Source organism: Cupressus sempervirens, chromosome 10 (assembly GCF_028749045.1).
Source record: "Cupressus sempervirens isolate cs-2001-9-10 chromosome 10, ASM2874904v1, whole genome shotgun sequence".
Lineage (NCBI taxonomy): Eukaryota > Viridiplantae > Streptophyta > Pinopsida > Cupressales > Cupressaceae > Cupressus > Cupressus sempervirens.
Window position 1 is genome coordinate 995,160,265 of NC_143127.1, and position 25,179 is coordinate 995,185,443.

The 25,179-nt window shown below is 37.3% G+C and overlaps 1 protein-coding gene across 2 annotated transcripts in view; it reads left to right on the forward strand.

Annotated features, from left to right (window-relative positions):
• Positions 1-5,613: 5,613 nt before the first annotated feature.
• The window catches only part of EMB2786 (COMPLEX 1 LYR-like protein), a 69,898-nt gene continuing 50,332 nt past the window's right edge, over positions 5,614-25,179 (forward strand). For both annotated transcript variants that reach the window (XM_089807691.1, XM_089807690.1), the window contains exons 1-2: positions 5,614-5,881; positions 5,956-6,000. In XM_089807691.1, the coding sequence (XP_089663817.1) occupies positions 5,828-5,881; positions 5,956-6,000 (99 nt within the window). In that variant the 5' untranslated portion in view covers positions 5,614-5,827. The remainder of the gene's footprint in view (positions 5,882-5,955; positions 6,001-25,179) is intronic.

Here is a 25,179-nt window from a genome sequence, read left to right on the forward strand (position 1 = left end):
GTTTCCCTGATGTGACACCAAAGACACTTTTTTGGATTCAACATGAGATGGTACTTTTCCAAATGGTCAAAGGCCTCTTCTAAGTGATGCAAATGATTTAGCTATCTAGTGATTTGACCAAGATATCATCTACATACTCCTAAAGATTTATGTGGATTAAGTCATGGAAGATAACTTTCATGGCTTTCTAATATGTGGATCTAGCATTATTTAATCCAAATGGCATTGTCTTATGTTGATCTTCTTTTGCAATGTGGATTTGGTTATATCCTAAAAATCCATCCACGAGTGACAACATCTCATGCCCAGTTGTAAGGTCTACAATCATGTCTATATTTGTTAAAGGAAAGTCATCTTTAGGACAAACCTTGTTGATATCTTTGAAGTTGGTGTAGATCTAATGTTTCCAGATGGTTTTGTAATTGGGGCCATGTTGGAGATCCATTATAAATAATCAATAGGGTTGATGAGTTTTGCGGTGAGCATTTTCTCCAATTCTTCTTTAAATTACTAACAAGGCTACCTTAGGGTGCATCTTTCTCAATTTTTTATTGAGTGGCTTTTCCTTTTGGATCTATGGCCAAATAATGTACAACTAGTTATGGATCCAATCTCGTCATGTCCTTATAGGACCATGTAAAGAGACCAATGTTTTCCCTTAGTACTTCAACAAGTGCTTCCTCTTGGGGTAATGGTAATTATTTGATGATGTGAACAAGCCTTGGGATCTCTCTTATGCCAATGTTGATTGGCTTTATTTCCTCAATGATGATAAATGATACTTCTGGTCTATTATAATGTAAGGGAAGAATGAAATCACCATCCTTAGGTGCCTCTAAAAGGTTTTCACCGTCAGATACATCCTTTATTGTTATTTCTTTTTTTATTGAGTCTAGTGGTGCACCAAGGGAATTTTCACCAAGAGATGCTTTGATTTTTCTTTTTTTTCTATATATTTTCCCTTTATTTTCACTTTTGTGATTGGATATTTCCTCCTCCCCAATGTAGCCCTTTGGATCTAGTTTGTAGACATATATTTCTTATAATTTCACTTTTTGGTGTGATGTTTCAACTCCCATGAATCTTAGGAATGTAATCTAGCTTGTAAATTCATCAATATGGAGTACACTAGGTTGGCCCCAATCAATAAGTTCATGATGTATAAGTGGGAGGTTAATCAGATGAATGGATAGTTCACAAAGGATAGATTCTCCTAGGTAGATTTCATCAAGGGTATCACCATAGGTTCTCTTTTCTACTTCTTCTGGGATGTTTTCGACTTCCACAAGTTCATTTTGGATGTTAGGGAAAGCGTGATCATTCTTAGTTGTGTCCCTAGTTGTGGGTAATCCAAAGCCAAGGTCTTTCTTCTTTGTATTTTCATATGCTTCTACAGGTTGTGTGATGCCTGTCTCTTTTTGGCCTAGGCCACCTCCTTTATAGTCTCATTGTTCTATTGCAAGCTTATGGGAACGAGGATATTTGTCTTTTAAATAGTTTAGGAGATCTTCCCCCTTAGGAGGTCGTTCCTTGTATAGCCAGGTGCTTATGTTTGGTGCCATTTCTTCCCCATTACCTATGTCATTGGAGATAAATTTGTACTTTCCCATATGCTTGAGTTGAGGGGTGGTGTTCTTCTTTTTTCCTTGGTGTGATGGGTGCCCTTGTGTATGTGGGTCAAGGAGAAATGCACTAATTGCAAATTCATTTGTGAGGTTGTATTCATAACATCCCTAGTGGTTGATTTTAATAGTCGGTAAAGTGGAGGTGAGGATGGTGTGTAGATCATGGCAAGTTTTGGAAGAGCTGGAAATGGCAATATCGATTTCAATTCTGGGACAATGGTTTTTGTAGGTTTCTTCTACTACATTACAATAGGCAAAGGGTTATGGGTCAACATTGATAGTTACCTTAGTGCCTTGATGCGGAAAATTGATGCACTGATGATATGTAGATGGAACAACCTTCATTAGATGAATCCAAGGTCGGCCGGGGAGGATGTTAAATGGTAGGTTTAGATCAACCACATGATGCACTATTTCTTGAATAACTAGACCAGCTTTGATAGGTAATTTGATGGTTCCTTTTGATGTTCTTTCAAGATTATCACATGCCTTGATTGTGATTACTTCATCCATGATGTCAACCTTAGTATACTATGCCTATTTAATGAAGTTTATAGTCCATAAGTTGAGGGTCAAACCATTGTCTATCATGACCCTTTTGACAATAGAATTGGTGACCATAATGATTATGCAAAGTGGGAGAATATGATCTAGATCTACTATAGGAATGTCAGATGGCTTCAAAGATAGTGCACATGGTATAGATGGGTGTCCTAAAGATTTACGAATTTGGTGGCATTCATGTATGTGGGAACATGAGATTCATGGAGGGTTTTATTTAGGATCTCTTGATGAAGTGGGCTTGTGCAAAGAAGATCCAAGATGGAGATTTGGGTTGGTGTATTCTCAAGGTGTTCAAAGATGTTATATTGGACTCTTGAGGTGGCAGTCATAGGTGGACCTTGGGCTCTTGAGGTGGCAGCCATAATTGGTCTTGTGATATTCATAGGGCCATGTTGAGTTGTAATAGCACATTGGCGTTCAATGCCTTTGACATGGATGACATTAATTGAAGGTTTTTCTTTGGATATACAACTGATAAGATTATCATAATTGATGTAACATGCAATTTAATCCTTGTTATCTTGAAATTCACCTTGTTTTTGTGTGCCATTAGTGTTGTTGTTGATGATAGGTTCCTTTCCCATGTTATTTTTGTGGGTGGAAAAGCATTTTGTAGATCTGTAGTTTTTCATTTTGGGAGGTTTGTGTGTTTTTTCCTAATGTGATCTTGTGATCAATGAGGTCTTGTACATAGTCTTTGAGGCTCATGCACTTGAGGTTGGTATGTCCTTTTACTTGATGATAAGCACAGTATTCATTTTCTTTGAACCAAGGTGGCTTAGGGGTGTCATTGTCCATTTGTTGTGTATGTGGGAAGTTCACTAGATTGTTCTTTACCATTATATCCAATATAACTTCTAGAGGTTCCCCAAGGGGAGTATAAACTCATTTAGGCTCATTTTGGATGCGCAGTCTTTGTCTTGGTGCGACAGATGTGGCATTTTTTTGATTTGTAAGGGCTTGTTGTTGGTTTTCCTATGTATTCTATTGGTACCCTTTCTATTGATACGATTGTTGTCGATATGGGTAATGGATACGTTTGGGATTATGAATTGAAACATTGAATTTGATCTCGTTTGAACGGTAGCGTATGTGATTCATATTTATTATGTAGTTTTTTTCTTTGTCTTGCTTGTGAAGCCTAGTAGATATAAGTTTTAGGAGGCATTGCATGAAGGGTTGTCTTGTTTCTTTTATTGGAATCGAAAGTTACGTTTGCTAGTTCTGTATAATTTATTTTCACATAATAAATGACTATTCCAATCGATTGCAAAATCTCTAATTAAATATTTATAAAGTATTACATTTTAAAACTTGATTTTATGTATTTTTAAATTATAATTGGTTTTTTTTTTGCCTATAAATTTATATTAAAGAGTTCAATATTTGGGCATGTTCAATTTTATGGTTATGAATTTCTTTGACGCAACTCTAATTTTTCTATTTTGTTATAAACCATTCAAGTAGATTAAGTGTTGCATTTCTTAAATTTTAAATAAATAATTAGTATTTATAAATCAAGGTTTATTCTTATAACTGATAAATGTCATTTTTTACCAAGCTAATATCAATTAAATCTTAATGTCCAACATTTCTTGTAGAGTCTTGAGATACTATTACTACTATTTGTTCAATTAGATAGGGATTCAATTTTGTTTTGTTAGTTAAAATTTCACCAATTGAAGATGAGTTCTTGTTAATGTTGCTGGAATTTATTTGTGTTAAATATGAATTACTCTTTGAATTAGTTTGACATGAGTAATTAAGTCTAAAAGTAATCCCTAAAAAGAAACCATTGTTCCATTTTAATATAATTGTATAATAAGTGACACTCATTTCACATCTATTATCTGTTCAATATTGACACTAAAATTTGAATTTCACAATAGAAAAAAATTGTTCATTTTAGGCCACTTGTGATTGCCCCAAAAATCTCCAACATTTCTCTCAACAATCTATTTCCAAAACTCTTAGGAAAACTAGAATATCAATTATGGAGATCAGTCTCGTACTCAAAACAAAATCTTCCCAATTTTTTTACATATTTCCCATCCTTCCAAAATACATCCTCACTACACGGATGCTAGAGTGCGTCCCTTATTTTTTATTTGTATTCAAATATATATCCAACTATTTAATTTATCAAATTAAATTACAGAGAAAGAAATAAAATATAAATTTAAATAAAAAATAACTAATCCGTGAACTCACTTTACACAAAATAGGCACGTCAGAGTTGATGTGGTTTCAAACCTTTTGCACGGAAGTAGGGATGGAGGTCAACACTTATAAGACCAAGATCATGGTCTTCTCCTCGAGGAAGAGAAAACAACAATGCACTTTCATATTCAATGACAAAACACTATAAGTTGTAGAAGAATACAAATACTTGGGAATAGATTTTCATTACTGGCTCAATTGGGAGACATGCAGATCAAAAAGGATACAAGGGGGATGGAAGACATCTTATCTTCTTCAAAATAGGTGTAGGACAACAGAGTTATGGGACTTGAAGACTAAGAAAACCCTCTTTGGGTCGTTGGTGATATCGGTTATTTTATATGGCAGCGATGTATGGGGGAGCAATCGATCAAATCATAAGTGGCAACAAATTGAAAAGATTCAGAAACACTTCATTACAACTAATCTCATAATCAAATCCACAGTCCCATATGAGATTATTTTAGCGGAGGCGGGAATGTTCTCAATGGAGGCCTCGACAATTGTTAGATTGCTGATCTATCTAAAGAAGGTGAATAAAATGGATGCACATCGCTGGCCTAGTAGGGTGGTTGACGGAGAATTGACTCGTCAAAAGAAGACATGGAAGAACCAAAACGATAAATGGTTCAATAAGTGGAACATTGACTACCACGAATGCCGGAAAACAATTCTGAAATAAAAAAGTGGGTGGTGGGAAAATTCATATCTTTCATGTGGGAAAATCAGTTAGGTAGAAAAAAAGCATATTATGTCAAAGAATTTAACTCGACATGCGAAGATGACGACAAAAAATAGTTAGGAGCAGAGATCAAAGGAAAGGCAAGAATCCTAATCACTCAATTGAGATCTAGTTCTCATTGTTTGAGATGTGAAACTGGTAGATGAAAGGTCCTTAAGGAAGAATGAGAGGACAAAATTTGTAGATTTTGCAACAAGGATGTTGTGGAAACAGAGTGACACTATCTGAAGGATTGTACAACATACGAAGACATTCGCAGCCAACACAAAGAAACGTTAAAAATAAACAATATAAAAGACCTTTTCAAAGGATCAAGACTCCTCAAGGGAGCCATTTTACTTACGCAGATTCACAACAAAAGAGACAGGCTGGAGAAATCACATCAGACTGACTAGGAGTTCTATGCGGGTCCCTTAGACTTATGACCTCGCGGACGTCATTAAAAATCATTCGTTCATTCATTCATTCAAACGTTGGCAAGCAAGGAAGACTTTGGCGAATAAAAATTAACCAAAATGGACGGTGAAAAATTCTGCAATGGTCGTCCATGCTGCTAGGCGAAGGTGAGCCATTGATTTCATATATCAGCTCGCCATTGATTTCATATAAACGCCTTCGGTATAAAAAGCAAATCGTTGGAAACCCGGCGTGAAGTCTCAATCGCAGACGGATAGCCATGTCCTCCATTTCAAAAGCACTTCCGCTCGAGATCGCTAACAGCAGTAGAAATGTAAGCAAAGTATATATTCATTCAGTTATATCTATGTTTACTCGTTCCATTAATCTGCGGATAACTGCCTGCAGCTATATCGGGAGTGCCTTCGAAGAGCCAAGTTTGTGGGTCACAAGGTTTGTACATATTTCACTAGCGTATCTTGTTGCATTTTTTTGTACAAATCCTCGAAGCCCTAAACAATCATTTCCGCAGATTTTATTCCAAGTATGATCCATAAAACATTGTGTTTGCGTTTGTTAACGGGACATTGACCGAACTCAATATACTTGAATGAGGAAAGTTGATTATGGCGTAAAGTCTTTACACAACAACTCACATCTCCACATCTTTGATTTTCTTTGGAATCACTCATCATCAAAGCTGGAACACCGGCTTCATTATTACCTATAATCCATTGCAGAAAGTGTGCCCCTATTTTGCATCAAATTCCCTTCACTGTATTGGTTAAAGATCAACATTTATAACCATGGTTGAATCCTGGTGATGGCTTGCTAGGCTTGGTGATCATCTTATTTAAAATATAAAATAGGGTATATGTAAATTAGTGCGTCATAACATGTTTTATTTATGAGTCTTCTATATGTTACCTTGTCATTCATTTTTTGTGATTGGTAATAGTTTAATTTTATCAATATTAAAAGGACCATTACAAAGATATTGTCTGCATCGAAAAGGAGCTTACATTTTTCACATACTCTATACTACTCCGATTCTGCAAACTACTAATACTTGCTAGTACACAGAGATACTATTCAGACCAATTACATGACATTCGGGCCATTAACAGACCAAAATGCTGCCTCTCGCAACCGCTCAGATAAGCCAGGGTTTACAAAATGAAACAATAATATCCTCCGGGCCTTCACCCTAGTATCTACAGAAAACCAGTATATATATCCTTTATCCCTACGATGACAACCAAAAACAGGGGCACTAGGAAGCCCAAATATATACTAATTGTCTTTGGTTTCCTTGGGAGCACTGCACCAAAAGTCTGAGGGATTGAACTGTTGCCTCTTTCTGCTCTGTTTCTTCTTCTCCTCTGCTCTTTGCGCAAGCTTCCATTGTCACTTTCTTTAAGTTTTCCTGCTCTTGAAGGAAGTCCTTGAGGTACTCCCACCCAATTTGAGCCTCAGTCCTCCTTTTCTAACACGTCTCTCCACAAAAGAAAAGGGTGCATAGGGGGAGAAATTTCACCAACGTGGAGCCATTCACCAGCCTACACAACCCTTACTTGGCTAAAGGTGAGCAGAGGTTTCATCCCGTATAGAAGTTCCTCCTTTGTGCACTCGTACGAAATCCAATAAACCTCCACTTTCAATCCTAACTCAAGTAAAAATTGATGCCACATTAATGTTGGTGTGGGACCGGTGCTACAAACGTATTCTTCCCCCAGGAGAATCTTCACTATCTGGAGGAAGGACTGGTTCATCAATATTGAAGATAATTCTTATTTTCTTCTACAAGATTTGGCCAAGGATGGCCTATTACTGTTTGCAGGTGGGTGATGTAAACTTAGTCTCCATGCTACCACCTCTCTAAACACCCAATAACCTCCAGCCGCCTCAAACATTGCTAGTTACCACCACCACACCCTTGTTGGGTTCTCAATAGTGCGAATATGCTCTTGAGAGTTGGATTTACATATTTGTCGAATAAAATCTTGATCCATTTTTGGTTTCGTTTACAATACATACTTAGGATCAATTTGGGCCCTATGGCCTCTTTTGGTAAATGACAATTATGCAATCTAGCGCTCCCTTCCATTTTTGGCTTATCTTGCTCACTATTACCATTCCAGATAATCTTTCTCATTTTCTATTCAATCACTTTCACTATCTTGGTGGGGATTTTTAAGCACCTCATTGAAAAAATGGGAATAGTAGAAATTACATTTCTAAGCATCAAAATCCTACTCGCTGAAGTCTGCCAATTGCTTTTCCAACAATCCATTTTTTAAAGTAGTTGTTAATCAATTGGTTACATAAACTAGCCTTACATGCCCCTTTGAAGAGGGGATTGGTGGGTGGATATTTTGCAACCAATAGTTTGGGTAAACTTCAATCACAAAATAGGTAAACCAGCCACAACTTGTGAGATAGAGTCTCTTTTACTTTAAAGGGAAGGCTTCCCCTTCTCACCGTTCCTTGGATCAACTCAAGGTAAGCAAGAAGTTGAGAGATTTGAAAGGGTATTACCAATATTCTTTTCTCTTAACTTTCAGAAAAGAATCCACTTACCTGCGGAGCGAGTAATGGGCAAGATGGAACTTCAAATTACACTTCTATCAAAAGTTGTAAACGGTGATACCGATAAACCAATGCTAACTCAAAGGCTAGCTGAAAGCATACCAGTTTGGCTCTAAGTCTAGTCTTAATTTATGCTATAAGAATAACCTTTACTATTGGGGCACAAAGACTTCCAAAATTAAAGAATTCTAACTATTTTTGTGAATTAAGGAGATACAAGTTGCTAGTTGCAAAATATCCACCCAACAGTTTTTTGGCGACTTTGTTGGGGATACAAATGCATTCGGAGGCCTCTTGCTTTCGTTTGAAGCTGCAAGTCCTTGTTCTAATTGGCACTACCGGCTATCACACTGACAAGTTTTGAGCATGTGTATTCCAGGAGAAAGAAGGTTGACAGTTCCTCAAGTTTTGTTGGATCATTTTGGGCTCAACAAGCTTGTTTTGATTTACTTACTAAAATCCCTTCTCTTTTTCAAACTACAAGTTACCCTCCTTCCAAAAAGAAGGTTGCTATACCCAATGAAGTTTCCCAATTTTTCCTCAAACCCTTTGTTTTTGCTACACAATTGATTCTTGTTATTCATACCATCCATACCCATATTTCTAATACCAATATGGACACTGGACAATGGGGAGCATCTTTTGGCCCACTAAATCTTGCAACACCGTTACATGCGCTACCTCAAGGTTCCTGTAAGCATTTTCCCAAATTTTACAGGACAATAAACAACACCCAGATGAACACATTAAGGCTTTCTACATTGCTGTAGGAGTTTTTGGTGTTGAACATGAAGATATCTCTGTGAGACTCTTTATTGAGACCTTACAAGGTATAGCAGTTGATTGGTTCTACAACTTGGAACCTAAGTCCATCATGGGTTGGTGTAACATACGGATTTTCATATCTAAATCAAAGACGGTTTAAACTAAAATCTCCCAACATTTTTAAATTGATAATTGAATCCTTTTCACATGACATTAACTGCTTTTAACAATTAACAGAAAATAACTAAAATCACATTCAATTGAGATAACTAGATCAACAATTAACTATTCACAACTGTATTCATGTTTAGTTGAAATAAATAGATTAACGATCAACTAGCATAATTGTATTCACGATCAACTGTAATAGCTAGATTAATGATTAATTATTCATAATTGTATTCAAGTAAAGTAAATGCTTAACAAGAAAAGAAGGAATGGAACATACAAGCATCATCGAAGGATCTTTAGCTGGTTGTGCAAGCCTTGACTTTGGTGAGAGGAGAAGCATTGACATAGACTTAACCTCCCAACCTTGGACCATACTTATCCCCATACATTCTATCAAATTAGAATGGCCCTCCCTACCTCGAGATTGGGCTTGGGATGTTTTTCAGTCTAGCCACTTGAGCATCTTGGTGTTTTGAATGTCCGTTCAGTTATGAAATGGACATGCTCACATAACTGACGCTACTAACATCAAGTGATCATTAGATGGCACACATGCCTATAAACTACCTTGGCCAAGGATTTTTGATGGGTTCAACGACCTGATCACCACCGCTCGACTTGACAACAGGATTCATTACAGGGATGAGCATGAGCTATTAAGTATATTTCGTTTAAGGTATTCTTGTTTGATTTCTTTATTGTTTTCTTGCAGATTCATTCCACCTCTTCACCATACTTGGCTACATAGCCGGTGATTCCTAGGTGTATTAAAATTATGAGCACTCTGCCCTTTTACACCTCTTCACCATATCATGGCTATCTTGCCCGTGATTCCCAGGTGTTTTGGAAAGGTTATGAGCAATCTGCTCTTAATATCTTTTATCATAGTTTGAGACAACATAAAACTTATTATTGAAATCAAAAACTTCATAAGGTTTTTACTACATTCTGAGACTCCTTTTAAGAGGTACTACTTGACTTCTTTAAAGATGGTTCTGGATACAATGAAACAAAAAGAAAAAACTCAATGTATATTACAGGGAATGTTCAACAAGTTAAATAGTATGATCACAATTATAGAGAAGGAGACTCCTAAACTTAGCCGACTGCAATGAAATATGTATTCGAAAACATTGAAAGGTAATTCATGCCCTGATATGTATTGCTTGAGGAACTGGCAAACTGATCGACTCCCTCGCGTTTCTTAAAAACGTCACTTCTAGCGCTTATATCTCTGTATTCCAGCTGGAATGCTTGCTCGGCTATGGTGAAATCGCACTATCTGAACAAGGTTGTAACAATGGTATATTGTAGACGTAACAATGGCAGATTGCAAACATAAAAATGGTAGATTGCAGACGTAACAATGTAGGGTTGAATTTGGTTAATGAGACAAGGAAAAATTGGAACTTAGCAAGGTAGAAAGAAGTCCGGGCACCAAGGAAAAAGGTGATCCCATCTCTCCCTCACGACTTCCATATATGGAGAGCGATCATGACTCCTTGGCTTCCGTCGGTTTCAAAAGATTATATCCGATTCAAAATTCCAAGTATTAAATCGAATATGAAAAGAGAGGGAAAGAAAAAAAAGGTTGAAAAGAAGAGTTGAAAGATTATAATTTCAATCATTATTATAATATATACTTATATACGTTCATGTAAGTATATCAATGGGGTGACATCATTAAATTATGTTATTATAATTTATTGGTGCCATTTCATTTTTATATTTATATGTACGTATGTAAATATTTATTATAATAATATGATGAAGATCAATTAAAAATCTTTTGAGGTATGTTTTATGTTTTAATTAGATTATTTTATGTTTTCGTAGATTATTTTCTTAATAGCTCATGCGGGTCCTATAAATGTATCTTGTGATCAAGTCATTACGTCATTTCCAAAGAAGTTTAAGGTCATACCTGCCGATTTTGATGACTAAACTAAGTGAACATCCCATTCCAATGATCGTGTTTAGCAATGCTTACCTCCCCTACATCTTCTCCTACAATCACCCATGAAAACACTTTCGCCATAATAATAATTCTATAATAATTTCATATAAACATAATAATCATTATTTTAAATCAAGCAACTGCTAATCATCTAATAATAGTTAGTGGTCAACGACCATCTCATTAACAGTTAATACAACGTATAAAAATAACTACCTATTTCACATGATCATGAAAGAATAATTTGTTAAATCCAACAGTTATGAACAAGTTTAAAATTAGGTCAAAATTTTTGGATGTAACAGTTGGGCATCCTTGCGGACTAAGTTTCTTGAAAGATTCAAGCCTGTAGAAGATGAGCATGTTCTCCTAGCACAACTCACATAGCTGAAGAAGGAAGCAAATGATGGGATGTGGGAATTTATTTTTAAGTTCAACAAATTGGCCAATCGGATTTCCACTGCTTCTCAACCTATTGCTGCGAATTTGAAATGTTTCTTTATTAACACTCAACTTCCAGAAGTTAGTTTCTTGCTGAGAAGGGCTGCTCCTTCTACTTTGACTCTCACACAAGTTTCTTGCTGAGAAGGGCTGCTCCTACTTTGACTCTCGCACAAACTTTGGCAACAAAAATTGAAGATGATCTAATACTTCTAGGAAATATCCGTAAGGATTCCAACCAATTCGAGAACAATTCCTGTGTGGAATCTTCTTCATTAGTTTCAACCGATCCATTGGTTGAGAAGCTGGCAAATCAACTTCTTGCTCTTAAGAAGCAAATATCTCAAGGGTCGTTTGCCGCTCCATATAAGGATATTCCAAGGTGGCCATATCCTAATGCTACAATTAATTATGCAGCCAAGAACCAGAATAAGCTCCATCCTCCTCGGAGAGGCTTGCACTTGAAGTTACAAGGACAATGAGGAAAGGGGGAAGCAAAATGAGACACATGATCAAAAGAGAAACAAAAGAGGGAAGAACAATGGGGATGGGGGGACAAGAAGTTGGAGGGATGATGCTGGATGGGGGACAAAACACTGAGGACAACTACCACTTGGTCAACGGTTGAGCTAGCTTATAATTGGGGATAAACATGATAGACCAAAGAGGGGTCCATGTGCGACGGAGGCAACTCTCCTCCCAACTCAGAAATGACATGAGGTAGATTAGAAGTGTTAAGAAGAGGGAGAATGACAACATGACAAAGAATGTTAGAGGTGGCATCTTGAGAGAGATATGCATATGTGAACAAGTAAATAGAACTGAATTGGATGAAATAGAAGGGATGGATAGGTGAGAAGAAGAAAATGCAATTGTACCTAGATGTGACCCCAAGCAACTTTTGAAAGAGGACCCTTGTTGCTTCAAGGAGATCGTCAGCGAATGGTAATGACGCCTCGTATCCATGTTTTCATCGTTTTGAGCAACCTCATAATGGTCAAGACTCAAAATTGTTTAGAGAAACCTCATCGCAGAAGTCTGGGGAGTTGTTCAAAATCTCCTCTTGCGTAGGAGAAGAACTCTAGACTGCTAGAGGTGAGCAATGAGTAGGAAGGATAGTACCAGACAAAGAGCCTTGCTAAATAATGAGTTGGGATGAAAAGGGCAATGAGTGGGAGAGAGATGGCATCGCGTGTTGGGATGGAGTGGGCAAAGCAGGAGAAATTTGTTGGGGCCACAAGTAGGAGTAAAATGGGCATTGTAATTGAGCTGTTGGCATGTGATAAAGAGGGAACACAAAGACAAGATTGAGACATTGCACGTGATTCGATGATGGGTTTGAGTTAAGCAATGGGGGAGCCACAAGTGAGTTTGCACAATTAGAAGAGTGAGAGAGCACTCGCTCAAAAAAGAATGTTCTGAGTAATTTTTACACTGCAAGACGCTACATTTCTTTTTTGTCTATTCACGCATTCAACCTACTGACTAGTGGCTCCCTTGGTCATCCACTTTACCTCAAAGCTGCCCACACAAACCTTTATATCCACTTCTCATTGCATCACCACCCTAGCCAAAAAAGTTGGGGTTTCAAAATCCCCAGCTTTTTGAGAGCTTATGACATTCGTGACGAGGACAACTTAAGCCATGAGCTTGACCATCTTCGTCACTTGTTGTAGAGCAGGTCTTTTGGAATGGGTTCAGATGATTTTGAGTGAATGTCTATTGCATGTTGATGTTTGTGGTCTAGGAGGTAAGTCGAGCCATCTGTTTGTAATTTGCCATTAGATGTGAAGTGCGCAACACATTTATGTAGTTTGTGGGAAATGTTGTTTCTATTCCATGGGTGATTAAGATCATACTAGTGTGTGTCTAGCACATTCATTTCTATTAAAGTTTTTGGTGGCATTCTTTTGGGATAGTAACTCCCATTCATATAGGTTCATGACATCTTCAACTCGGTGTTCATCATTGTCACTTTCACCTTTCTCTTTAGGTTTGGGTGTGTTTCTAACTGTATTAATGTGCCAATGTGAGTAATTGTTTGCTTCTACTGATTTCCAATTTGTGATTGTTTTCAAGTCAACATTTATTATCCGATCAACATCATTATCACTTGATTGCAATTTGGATAGGGACTATTTGAAAATTGCATACTTGACATGACAATCAAGTTAAGTTTCAAGGCAACGTTAGATTCCACTTAACCATTAAGCATTTTTCTTCAATTGCAGATCAAATTCACATTTGGCTTAGGTTTGATAGCCCCAATTTTAGAGCAGAAATCTAGGTACGCTTGGGCTTCAAGCCCTAGGGAGTGGTCGGAAATCAGGGATCTCTTGGGCTCCAACATTGAGTATGATGTTGAAATTCGGCTTGGTTTTTCATTACCATCCTATCCAATTCACATGTTTTCCCAAGATTTCTTCTGCAATTTGAGATTAGATTTCAACCAAGCATGGACCATGACTCGACACTTGAAACTTCCTATCCACTACAAGACTTGGACTTGCAACTAAAACTGACTTGCATCTCAATCTTGGCCAATTTTGTACCTTATCACCCTTGGAAACTCAAAAAAGTTGCTGAACTAAGACTAAAACAGACAAATGACCAATCGCGAAACCCAAAAATTGGGGGTTCCCATTTGCAATGGGGTGTGTGTTTTCAACACAACGCTAGTGCCAACCTGAAATTTTTTTCCTGAACATTTCAAGAATACAAACACAATCGATACTTGAAATTTTTGAAAATTCATTCCAACTCATCAAGAAACTAGGAAATGTGCTTAAAAAGGAAGGAAAAATCAAAAGTTGAATCAAAACACTTCATCTTTGATTACCCAAGTGTGTGCAGGTGTATTCATTCCTACTCAAGACCATTGAAAACTCCCTAAGATCCATAGTAGCTAGCTATTTAAGGTATTCATACTTCGAAAGCATCTTGCATAGAGCTTCAATGCTAGTTAGGTGTCCATAGCCTAGATGAGGTTATTGTTGTAATTCCCATGAACATTGTTCTACTGCCAGTGAGACATCCATAGCCTCGGTAGAGATATCTACGAATTCCTAGAGCCAAATATTCAATGATAGTTCTCACATCTTTCATATTTTCATTTATGCTCATTGTAAGAATTTGCCTTAGGGCAAAATCACCCAAGATCAAGGAACTCAAGCACAAGCACAATTACAGAATGGACCAAAGTATGATCAGAATAACAATATGATATTCAATTGATGTACATACACACTAGGAGTGCCTGAATATAAAGGCCTTTGGAATGCTTCTAGAATGTCTAGGAGTTAGCAATATGATAAGCCTCACAACTAAGCACATGTCCACCAAGAGTGGATTATCCTCCATTAAGCACAGGAGTTAGTGCATTGATGAGAAGATAAGTGCATTGATGAGAAGATAAGCCTACACAGGTGGGTCACATAAAATTATGTTGTAGACACCATGTGCTAAATTAGAGTTGCTTACTTCTGTGTTGTCAACATGACAGCTCATAAGAGTACGCAAACTCCTAGGTGTCAAACTAATAAATAATAAAATAATACATTGACCTAAGTAAACTTAAGTAAAATGTAACAAGTAAATACTTATTTACACCAACACCCCCCTTAAGTGCAACTTAAGGGAATGCACTTAAGCTCACAAAAGCTAGGATGAAAATGCATGATGGGTTCCGGCTACTAGGCTATGGTAAGTACCCATGTACAAAATGTAATGAAATCTCTCATAAAGCAGAGAAAGAGGGAAAATCTCATAGAAAAAACCCTCCCCCAAAGAAGAGATGAAAAAACAAGATGCATGGATGGATGGAGTAATCAAGACCCCCCCATTACGACATACATCAAGTATATACAATAGAGAAGTACGAGAAGAACACAATCCCAAAAGAGGAAAAGGTCCCCCCCATAAGAAAGAAGAAGAAAGGAGGCAAGGTAGTCCCCCCCCCCCCCAAATGTAGAATGTCGATTAGTGATAGCTGCTCCAATGTAGAAGCTGATCCATGACTGCTGAATAATGTTCCTACCCTTTGGAAGAAACAATATCATAGGTACATATGAGATGCTTCTCCAATGTGTAGAAAGAATCCCGATGATGAATGGTGTCTCTGAAACCTGCTCAACTGTCCCTATGTCGATACTGATGGTTGCCCCTTCCAACACTACTGAAAAGAACAAGTTCAGATCTAGCAAGGATGGATGTAGAACATATCCCAAAGAACCAACTATCTCCTCAAATGATAAAGAGACCTCTTGCAACTGCTGTACATAAGGATCCACAATCATATCAACCTAGTAAGATTGATCATTTAGAGAATGGACGAGAGGGTCAGAGTGAGCCCTCATAACAACTGAAGAAGGATCTTCTTCATCAAAGAGAAGATGTGTATCATCAATGATGTCTCCCAAATCTGCTATGTATGACTCCATAAACAAACCTAAAATATCTATTATGTAGTCATCCCTTGATGCTGGAACTACAAGGTGTACCCAACTATGCTGGATTACATAGACCTATCACTATAGCAATGTATGCATGTAGAATGTGTTGATGCTGTGACCTCTTCCTGTATCTGTCAATAGGATCCCACATATTTGAATCTATTGAATCACTATCATTGTTGTCACTATCAGTTTTCACAATGTATGAAGTAGGGAGAGGATTAGAGGATAAGCTAGGTGAACTTTCCTCAAAGTGAACATTCCTCTCTATGAAAATCTCATGAGTCTGAGGATCCATAAGTCTACATGCCTTAACACTGTCTTCATATCCAATGAAAGTACAAGGCCTTGGTGGTGGTGCCTTGCATTGAAGATATGTTTGCCCATGCTGGACAACCAAAGACTCTGAAGTGTTTCACAAGTGGTTTTCTTCCGCACCATGCCTCAAAAAGAGTTTTTCCATCTAAGACACAATGAGGAGACCTGTTAAGTATGTGATTGGCACTGCTTATAGCTTCGACTTCAAGTGATGGATCAAGAAACTTGGCTTGAATCATGCAACTTGCCATTGACTTAAGAGTTCTAATCCTCATTGCTGCAACATTTGTCTTTTGTGGACTAAATGCTACTGGATTCTGAAGATCAATACCCTCAAGTTCAGAGAAGTCCTCCTTGATTGCTTTTCAACATGACTCTTGGAGGCTAGAAACTTATCAAACACTTCATTCGTGTGATCAAGAAAGTAGACTCGTGTAGCGTGAGAAGTCATCAATGAAAGTGAGGATATAGCAACCCTTGCTAACTGATGTTACTACAAAACGACCTGCTAGAATTGTGTGAACCAACTCAAGAACAATTGATGCTCTTGAAGACTTCCCTTTATCAGACATCTCTTCTAGATGCATATCCATTGAACAAGTTGAACATTCACCCTTAGAAAAGTTGATTGTAGGTAGACCTTTGACCATATTGTTTGACCTAAGTTGATGAAGATAGCGGAAGGCAAGATGTCCATACCGCTCATGCCATAATTTGCTTCGTGAATGAGATTGTGTCAGCAAGGCATGTGAAGGAGAGTTAGGCACAAAGTGGGAGAAGGAATAAAGCCTTTTGTCATGATTGACTTTACCCACTGCAACCAATGAATCATCTTTAAGATTGTGCACCATTACTGAATCAGGAAGGAACTTAACTTTATTGCCATCTCCATAGTGAGTGATTTGGTAGATTGAAAGGAGATTAGAGCTAAGGTTGGGAACATAGAGAACTTCTTTGAACTCCCCATTTTCCATCTCAACTTGTCCTTTCCCTTCAACTTCCATTTTTGTATCATCCCCTACAAGATGTGAGGTACCTTAGACTGCCTCAATGAAGAAAAGTGTCCTTTTGAAGAACCCATATGATATGAGGCACCTGAGTCAAGAATCCATTCCCCTGAAGAACTTGAACCAGCCATAAGTGCTTGCCCTTTTCCCTTTGAAGTGGGTGGAGTTGAATCCTTGGAAGCATTTGGCACATTGATTTTGTTCTTCCTAAGTAAGTTTTCCAACTCATTGATTCTCTTAGTCTTGCAATGATGCTCATCATGATTCGGTTTCTTGCAATATGCACAAAATATTTTGTCGTTCTTATCATTGTTTCCCTTCTTGTTGGAAGAAGAATTGCCTTGTTGTGAAGAGGAAGATTGTTGTCTTTGATTGTGATTTTTGTTTCCACTGCTTTTTCTTGCTGTTGGTAGAACTTTTTCCGCCTTGATTTGATTGGTTCTCATTAGTAGCCACCAATGCTTTGGTCTTTGATGACTTGAGAATTCTCATATCTATCAGCTTGGATTGTTCCAACATCAACATTTCTGCAAATGCATCAAATGAAGGTTTAGTGAAGGCACTTCCCATGGTCAACGTGTGAGTGTTGTAACTCGAAACAAAAGATGCATACTCTGAAGGTAGCCTCTTCAAGATGTGATGAATCAATCGATCATCCTTCATGGGATTACCACAATCCTTAAGTAGTGCTCTCAATTCATTGGCTTTGTTGATATAGTCTTGAATTGTGTCAAAATTCTTAGGATCCAAGAGAAGTAGATCATCCTCAATTTGGAATCCCTTTTCCTCATCCACCTTACCATACAACCCTTCAAGTTTGTCCCAAGCACCCTTGGCTTCCTTAAAGCTGGAAATGTGGAAGAAGAGATCTCTATGAACACAACTCCTGATAATTCCTAAACCCTGATTGTCTTTGATTTTCCAATCAACTAGTGTTGTAGCATCAGTGGGTTTGGTAATTGTACCATCAACATATAGATTTAAACCTTTTTCCATTAATCTACTCCATACAATATCTTTCCATGTAGTATAATTGTGTGAGGTTAGAATTGGAGTTTTAGGTGAACCCATGATGTAGAAAAGTAAAAGAGCACAAAAGAGAGACACAAGAACACAAGACACACCCCTTCTATTCACTTAATCAAAGAATGCCCCCAAAAATGATGCTTTTGGCACTTTATATGTAGTGCGTTTACAATAGGCCACTTGTCAAAATGGACAAAGTGGACTTTTGATTTTGCTATTTATAACTGTCTTTTGAGGTTCAAATCTGGTACTAAGCACTATAGCTTAGATGTACAACAATTTTGAAGAGTAATCAAAGCAATACAGTGCAGAAAAGGACCTAATTCTAAAAGTGATATTTCTGTCCACACAACCCTATAATCTGATTGCAGATTTGAAAAGTAGACGAAAAATTAAACACTTCCAAAAAAACGAAACTTGAAAATGTCTCTAGAGGAGCTCGTACAGAGCATTTGAAGTTGCAAAATGCAGGATTGGACAGGTATAGTTGCCAAAAATCGCACCTAATTTGGAGTCCGGATGACTGAGTTATGGCCTCCCAAAGTCAGATTGTCAAATCAAAACTGAATCTAGAGAGGGGTTTGGGCAGCAAACTGCAAGGTTAAATTTGACGGTCAAACGACTGTTGCGGCAGTGTATTCTGGCTTGCGGATGACAGTCAAACAACTGTCAAATTTAACATAGTAAAAATGTGACAACGAAAAAGATGCCCTTGATGATGTGGCAGAAGATGTTAGCGTACATCAGTTGTATAGAGGAGACACATGGATCTGACGTGGCATACGAATTGTAGGGTCACACTGACGTGGCAGGCTGAGTCGGTGATGACGTGGCGTCTGCATGGGCATATGGTCTGTACACGTGGATTGTACGAAAGGTATGGTCATGCAGCGTGGTAAATGAGTTGGATCCACTGACGTGGTTTGTCCTACGTGGTAGTGACTCGGCCGGGTCTTTGGTTGATTGGGCTCTGGCTGCAGATGTGGCTGGGTCGGGGTTTGATGTCGGACGCCGTGTGGCAACTTGGCCGGAAAATGTTTTGTCGTGCTAGGAGTATTACAGGCTATCAGAAAAAGGAAGCCGTGCCGAGGAGCTTGTTGCTAGAAGGAAGATACGATTGATGGACGGAAAGGGGATGCCGCTGGGGGGATGGGTCCATTGTCGACGATTGGGATGCCGGGAGATGGGATTTAAACCACTGCCGAGATTTGAAAAAACTGACGCCGGTAGAAGGGAACATGGTGGGACGACTTTTAAAAGTCCCACATTGCTTGTGCAATCGGTGTGTCAAATGTATAAAAGCCAATGCACACAACAATGAATTCGGCTTTGAAGCTGCTTTGAGTGATGAGCTGCCGTGTGTTGTATGAGCTGGCCGGAATTGTTGTCTGCGCTAGATTTGTTTGAGGTTGATAAGTGCCTGCTGAAAATTGGAAATGCGATGCCAGACTGTGAAATGTGCCCGAAGATCGAATATTCCAAAATTACAGTGAATATTCCCTACGGGGGCGGGGTTTCACCACCCAGTTGCAAAAAAATTTCTCTGCAAATTTCAAAAAAATTCAAAAAAGTTGAAGACGGAAATTGCAGAGAAAAAATTCAGATCTAAAAAATAATTTAAATAGATCTAAAAATGGTCATACCGGATTTGCAAATCGGGCCTTCGGGTGCGGCTTGCAAAAAATTTTTGCTTCAAATTTGACTATGGCCTATTGTAGGCGAATTTATAGTCATATTTCACCGAATCGACACTCCGGAAGCAATGGCGAGGTTCGTTTTGGCTCTAGACACTCCCAATGATTGCAATACTCTGGATTTGAGTCGAGGTCCTCCAAGAGGTGAAGCAAGAAAATGGTCTCTAATGGCTATGTGAAGAGAAATTCCCTCAACTTTGATACCATGTAAGAATTTGCCTTAGGGCAAAATCACCCAAGATCAAGGAACTCAAGCACAAGCACAGAATGGACCAAAGTATGATTAGAATAACAATATGATATTCAATTAATGTACATACACACTAGGAGTGCCTGAATATAAAGGCCTCTTGAATGCTTCTAAAATGTCTAGGAGTTAGCAATAGGATAAGCGTCACAACTAAGCACATGTCCACCAAGAGTGGATTATCCTCCATTAAGTTAGTGTGTTGATGAGAGGATAAGCCTACACAAGTGGGTCACGTAAAATTATGTTGTAGACACCATGTGCTTAATTAAGAGTGTGAATAACTGTGTTGTCAACATGACAACTCAATTAATTATGCAAACTCCAGTGTTGTAGACACCATGTGCTAAATTAGAGTTGCTTACTTCTGTGTTGTTAACATGACAACTCATAAGAGTACACAAACTCTTAGGTTTCAAACTAATAAATAATAAAATAATGCATTGACCTAAGTAAACTTAAGTAAAGTGTAATAAGTAGATACTTATTTACACCAACACTCATAAGCAATTAAGCTCATTATGGGTTTGAGAATTACAGTGGTGTTGAAGCAAGACTAAAGATTTTTTTACCAACTAAAGTTTCTCCTAAGAAATCCCAATGACTAGAGCAATTAATTATGTGTAAGATATAGTAATCAAAAGACTAAGACACAATGGGTGATTCCCTTCCAAATTGAGGACAAATTCTAACTTAATGACAAAATTGAAGAGGAACCACCGCAGATTCTTAGTACTTATGAGTAGCTATCCATGAAATGGAATGGATTATAAAGTCGGAGTTATGCCCCATATAAGTTGAAATTGGGATCCCACAAACCCAAACTAAACAAAGTAGGAACATCTGAACTAAAGCAAACTAACCAAGTAACTAAACTTCTTGGGGCAAATGAATCAAGGTGGATCTGGAACCTGACTTTTTAATGCAACCTAAATAAACAATGAAAGGAAAGAAATAACTAAAGTAATAGCGAACCAGTAACTAGAAGCAAATGATGCAAACGAAAAGCAAACTAAAAGTAACTCTAAACTACTTAAGTTAGTCAAGGCAGACCTATTCTATGTACAAAACATTTAAACAAACAACACTTTAAAGACTTAAATATACACATAACCTGACATGATATCTCAAAGTGCTTAGCAATAAAAAGTAATTGGTGATGGTTCTAAGTCTTGCAAATTCATCTTGGTAATCTGAGAAATGTTTTACCACCTAAAGCTCAAATTCAGGAAATGTATCATGCAAGATCAACAATTGAGACAATTCATTTGGTCCATGACCTATCCAAGTACAATTCGTCTTTCTTAAATTTTGATTATCAAATTGATCACTTTCAAAATTAAAAGCAGGGAAAGAAACACCTGGTGTGCTTTGTCTTTGAATGGAGATTGTTATTGATCATCCACAGCTTCAGGAAGTCGAAGTTTATTGTGTATTATCCCACTTGCATTAGCATCATATTCGTGAGTGAAAAGTGCAGGATTTAATCTTGATTTTAAGTCCATGGAGTGTCTCTTCGACTTTTCTATCCCTTTGTCACATAAACCATGCGTCTTTGTGTAGCTTGGTAAATATGTCTTGAAAAACTAACGTTTCTTTGATAAGTCGATCTTCAAATATCTCTCCAAGTTCTTCAAATACCATATCTAATTATAGCCCCAACCCAAATTGTTCTCCATTGATTGTCTCCATTATTACAACTGGCTCATCACTTAACACTTTTCACACAGTCTCACCAAGGGCGTTGGGAGTTTTATCATCCAAAATAGGATTATCTCGTTTGAAATAAGATTCAATAATAAATAATAATTAAACAATAAAATTTTATTAAAAAAGAAAAATAAATTTAATAATTTTTTTTTGATTGGTAATGTTCAGACTATACTATAGTAAATTTCAAAAAGTTACAAAATTGGCCTTTAAGGTGATGGAGCCCAAAATTCTAGCTTCCATTTTTGATCTTGAAAAGTGAGCAATATGAAATCGGGAGCCTAGATTTTCACAGGAGTTTGAGCTTCTATTCGTGAAGCATGTTGGAGATCAATATTCTATTTTTAGATCATAATAAGGATTACTCAAACAAGAGCTTGTTTACAGATTTTTACATGGACACTCTAAAAATTTAAAATTTTGCATGTGGCATTGGTATATACAGGGAGTATTAAGTGTTATCTTTGGTAAAGACTATCGTAAACAGGGAAGATCAGAAGCCCAAGCAAACCCTTATCACCAGAATTGCTATACCAGCCTCAGGAGAATACTTGAAGGTTGCCTCTATCTGGAGTAGGCAGACTTTGGTGCCCAAGAATTTACCAAGATATAGCAGATAAAGAGAAGGCATAGATCTAAATTCATTCTGTCATTATTCTTGCTTCTTAACATTATGCAGCAAATAGTTAAGGCATTTGTATACAGTCAAAGATTTTGACAGAATAGGTCAAACTGCATGTCCAGAAAGAATGGTCACTATATTACCTGTTGATAGCAAATTGTTCAAGTGTATAATCCAAACAATTCATATATATGATATTCATGAGTCTTCAAGTATACAAAAGAGGAAGTGCCCAAATATGAAGTTAGAATGCATGACATGGCACAGGCGGAGTTATCATACAAAATATATAACAGAGGCAAAGATACTAATGCCTCAATTTTTATAGAGATCGTTCACCACAGGGTGGAGTATGGATTCAAGATGAGTCTTGTTAGGATATTCTAAAAATCTGTTCAAAGCATTTGATGCGTAGCATTGATCTGATGTAAAATTTTGGATTGTATGCTCAGAGGCAGAAACGTTTACATTATGAGAAAAGAGATTGAGGCTGAAAGTAAATTTGTTCATGGGAATCCTTTGGTTACCGGGGTCTGCTGAAGAACTTGAGAGCAAAAGTAACTAAAGTTTCTGATTACACTATCAGCATGTACCTTTTCGTCAAAATTCTTTTAGTAGAAAGATCAGCTCTATCTATTCCAATACAATACCTCTCAAGCTGTTCAAAACAAGTAACAGTACGCGAAGGAAGCATTTATGTTGCCTATTTTGAAGAAAGCATGCAAAAGGAGCACGCCTGCGTACTTAAGGAAATACTGAACTTCAGACCAGATTGTATTAGACTGGGTGATCAAAAGCATAAAAGAAGCATTCTGCACTTGGTCATCCAGTAAATCTCAATCTCAAGACAGTACCTACACCAGTTTAGAAGTTTCAAAGAATGTAAAGAAACAATGCTGTTACAGTAAAACTGTAACATAGGTAAAAAAGGATTATATGTGCAAAGTAACGATTTTGACAAGTAATAACAGGTTGAATCTGATATGAAGTGGGCTTGAGCACCCTTTTTGAAATTTTCTAAGATATTATGTGGACATACAGATTTCAAGCTCTTCAAACACAATATGCCCCAGCAACAGAATTGATTCTCCTCACAAAGTCTCACAATTAGATACTGGAGATGGTCCCTTATCTCGTAATGAAATGTGGGGGATATTGTGAAGTGTTGTCTCTGCAAGCAGTTCCCTGTCAATCGTCATCAACAGGAAAAGGCCTTACACAATCTGTGTCTTCCTATGTCCCTCAGCTGACCAACAACAAGGCTCCTGTTGTTCTGTTCACTTCTCTTCCTCAACCTCTGGCATCCCGCACTGTAATCAGAAATGGTAGACTCAGCAGTGTCAAGGCAAAGATAAAGGTTTTCGAAAGCAGTTTATCTCAGGACCCAGATTGTCATTCTATTTCCTCACTAGAAACAAATTACAGAGACCTTAACATTGTGCACAATTTGCTCAGAATTGGAAGTTAATTCTGCCTACAGGTTGAGAGTGTTATTAACGGCAGCCAGAAGATGTTAATGATTAATGGAAGAGCCTTGGAGACTTTGGCACCCATGTCTTATAAGCCGCTGAAGCATTATGAATCATAATTAACTTTATTTGGTGTTTGCTGCAGGTTGGAGCATCATCGTGGCAGCAGGGTGTTGGGTTGAACATTCTGTGACGTGGGATGTATCGGTTCACGGCAACACAGGGAAAGGAGATCACGAGGAATCATCGCGCGCAGAAGAGGAGAAAATTATTTGCGTATCCAGCCAAGTCGACTTAAGACAATGATGGGATGATAATGTCTTTACCACCCAATTCACCATTGCGTTCAAAAAACCATGATTCGTTTTCTTCTTTGAATAGCCAGAGGTTGAGAATGAAATGTAATAACTTCCATGTTTGAGATACTGCGTGGAAGACACCAAAGCATCATGAATTAATTATTTATAGCCGCCTCCTTTGATTATCGATGGTTGTTTTGGATTTACTACTAAATAGTTGTAATTAGGTATCGTGAAGGGGTGTGTCCATTCCTTACGCACCTTTTTACTTATTATAAATATGTAACACAAAGGGAGGAGACTGACGACAATATTCACTCTCATATTTTTAATTTTTTTTTTTTACTTATCTTATGCTTTGTAATGTATTATATTTTTCAATGGTCGGAGAAATAAACTTTTGAACTAAGCTTGTGGATTTGAGTTATTGAGTAAATTTTATGTGGTTCAGATAAATTTGCAGTAGATGGATCATGCGTAAGGAGCGTCTCTACGTGTAATTTTTATTTCCAGCACAATCTATAAGCGTATTTATTTTATTTGCATTGGAGTTTAACTTATTATTAAGTTGTGTCCTTTGTAAATGTTTTTTATTTATTTTCTATAAATATTTTAAATATTCGGATAAGTAGATTGGATCATTATTATATTTAAAATTTGATAAGCATAGATATTGTGAAATATTTTATTGTTTCCGTATTTATGTCTAATTTGTCTCAGTAGGAGTTAAAGTGCATTTTAGACTAGTTTAAATTGCATTTATATAATTGATTCGTCGCGTCCGAATTATTAATTTATAGTTAAAATATATTAAACTTTATAAAGTTGTACTTTTCAACTAATAATATTGACTTTATTGCCCATTT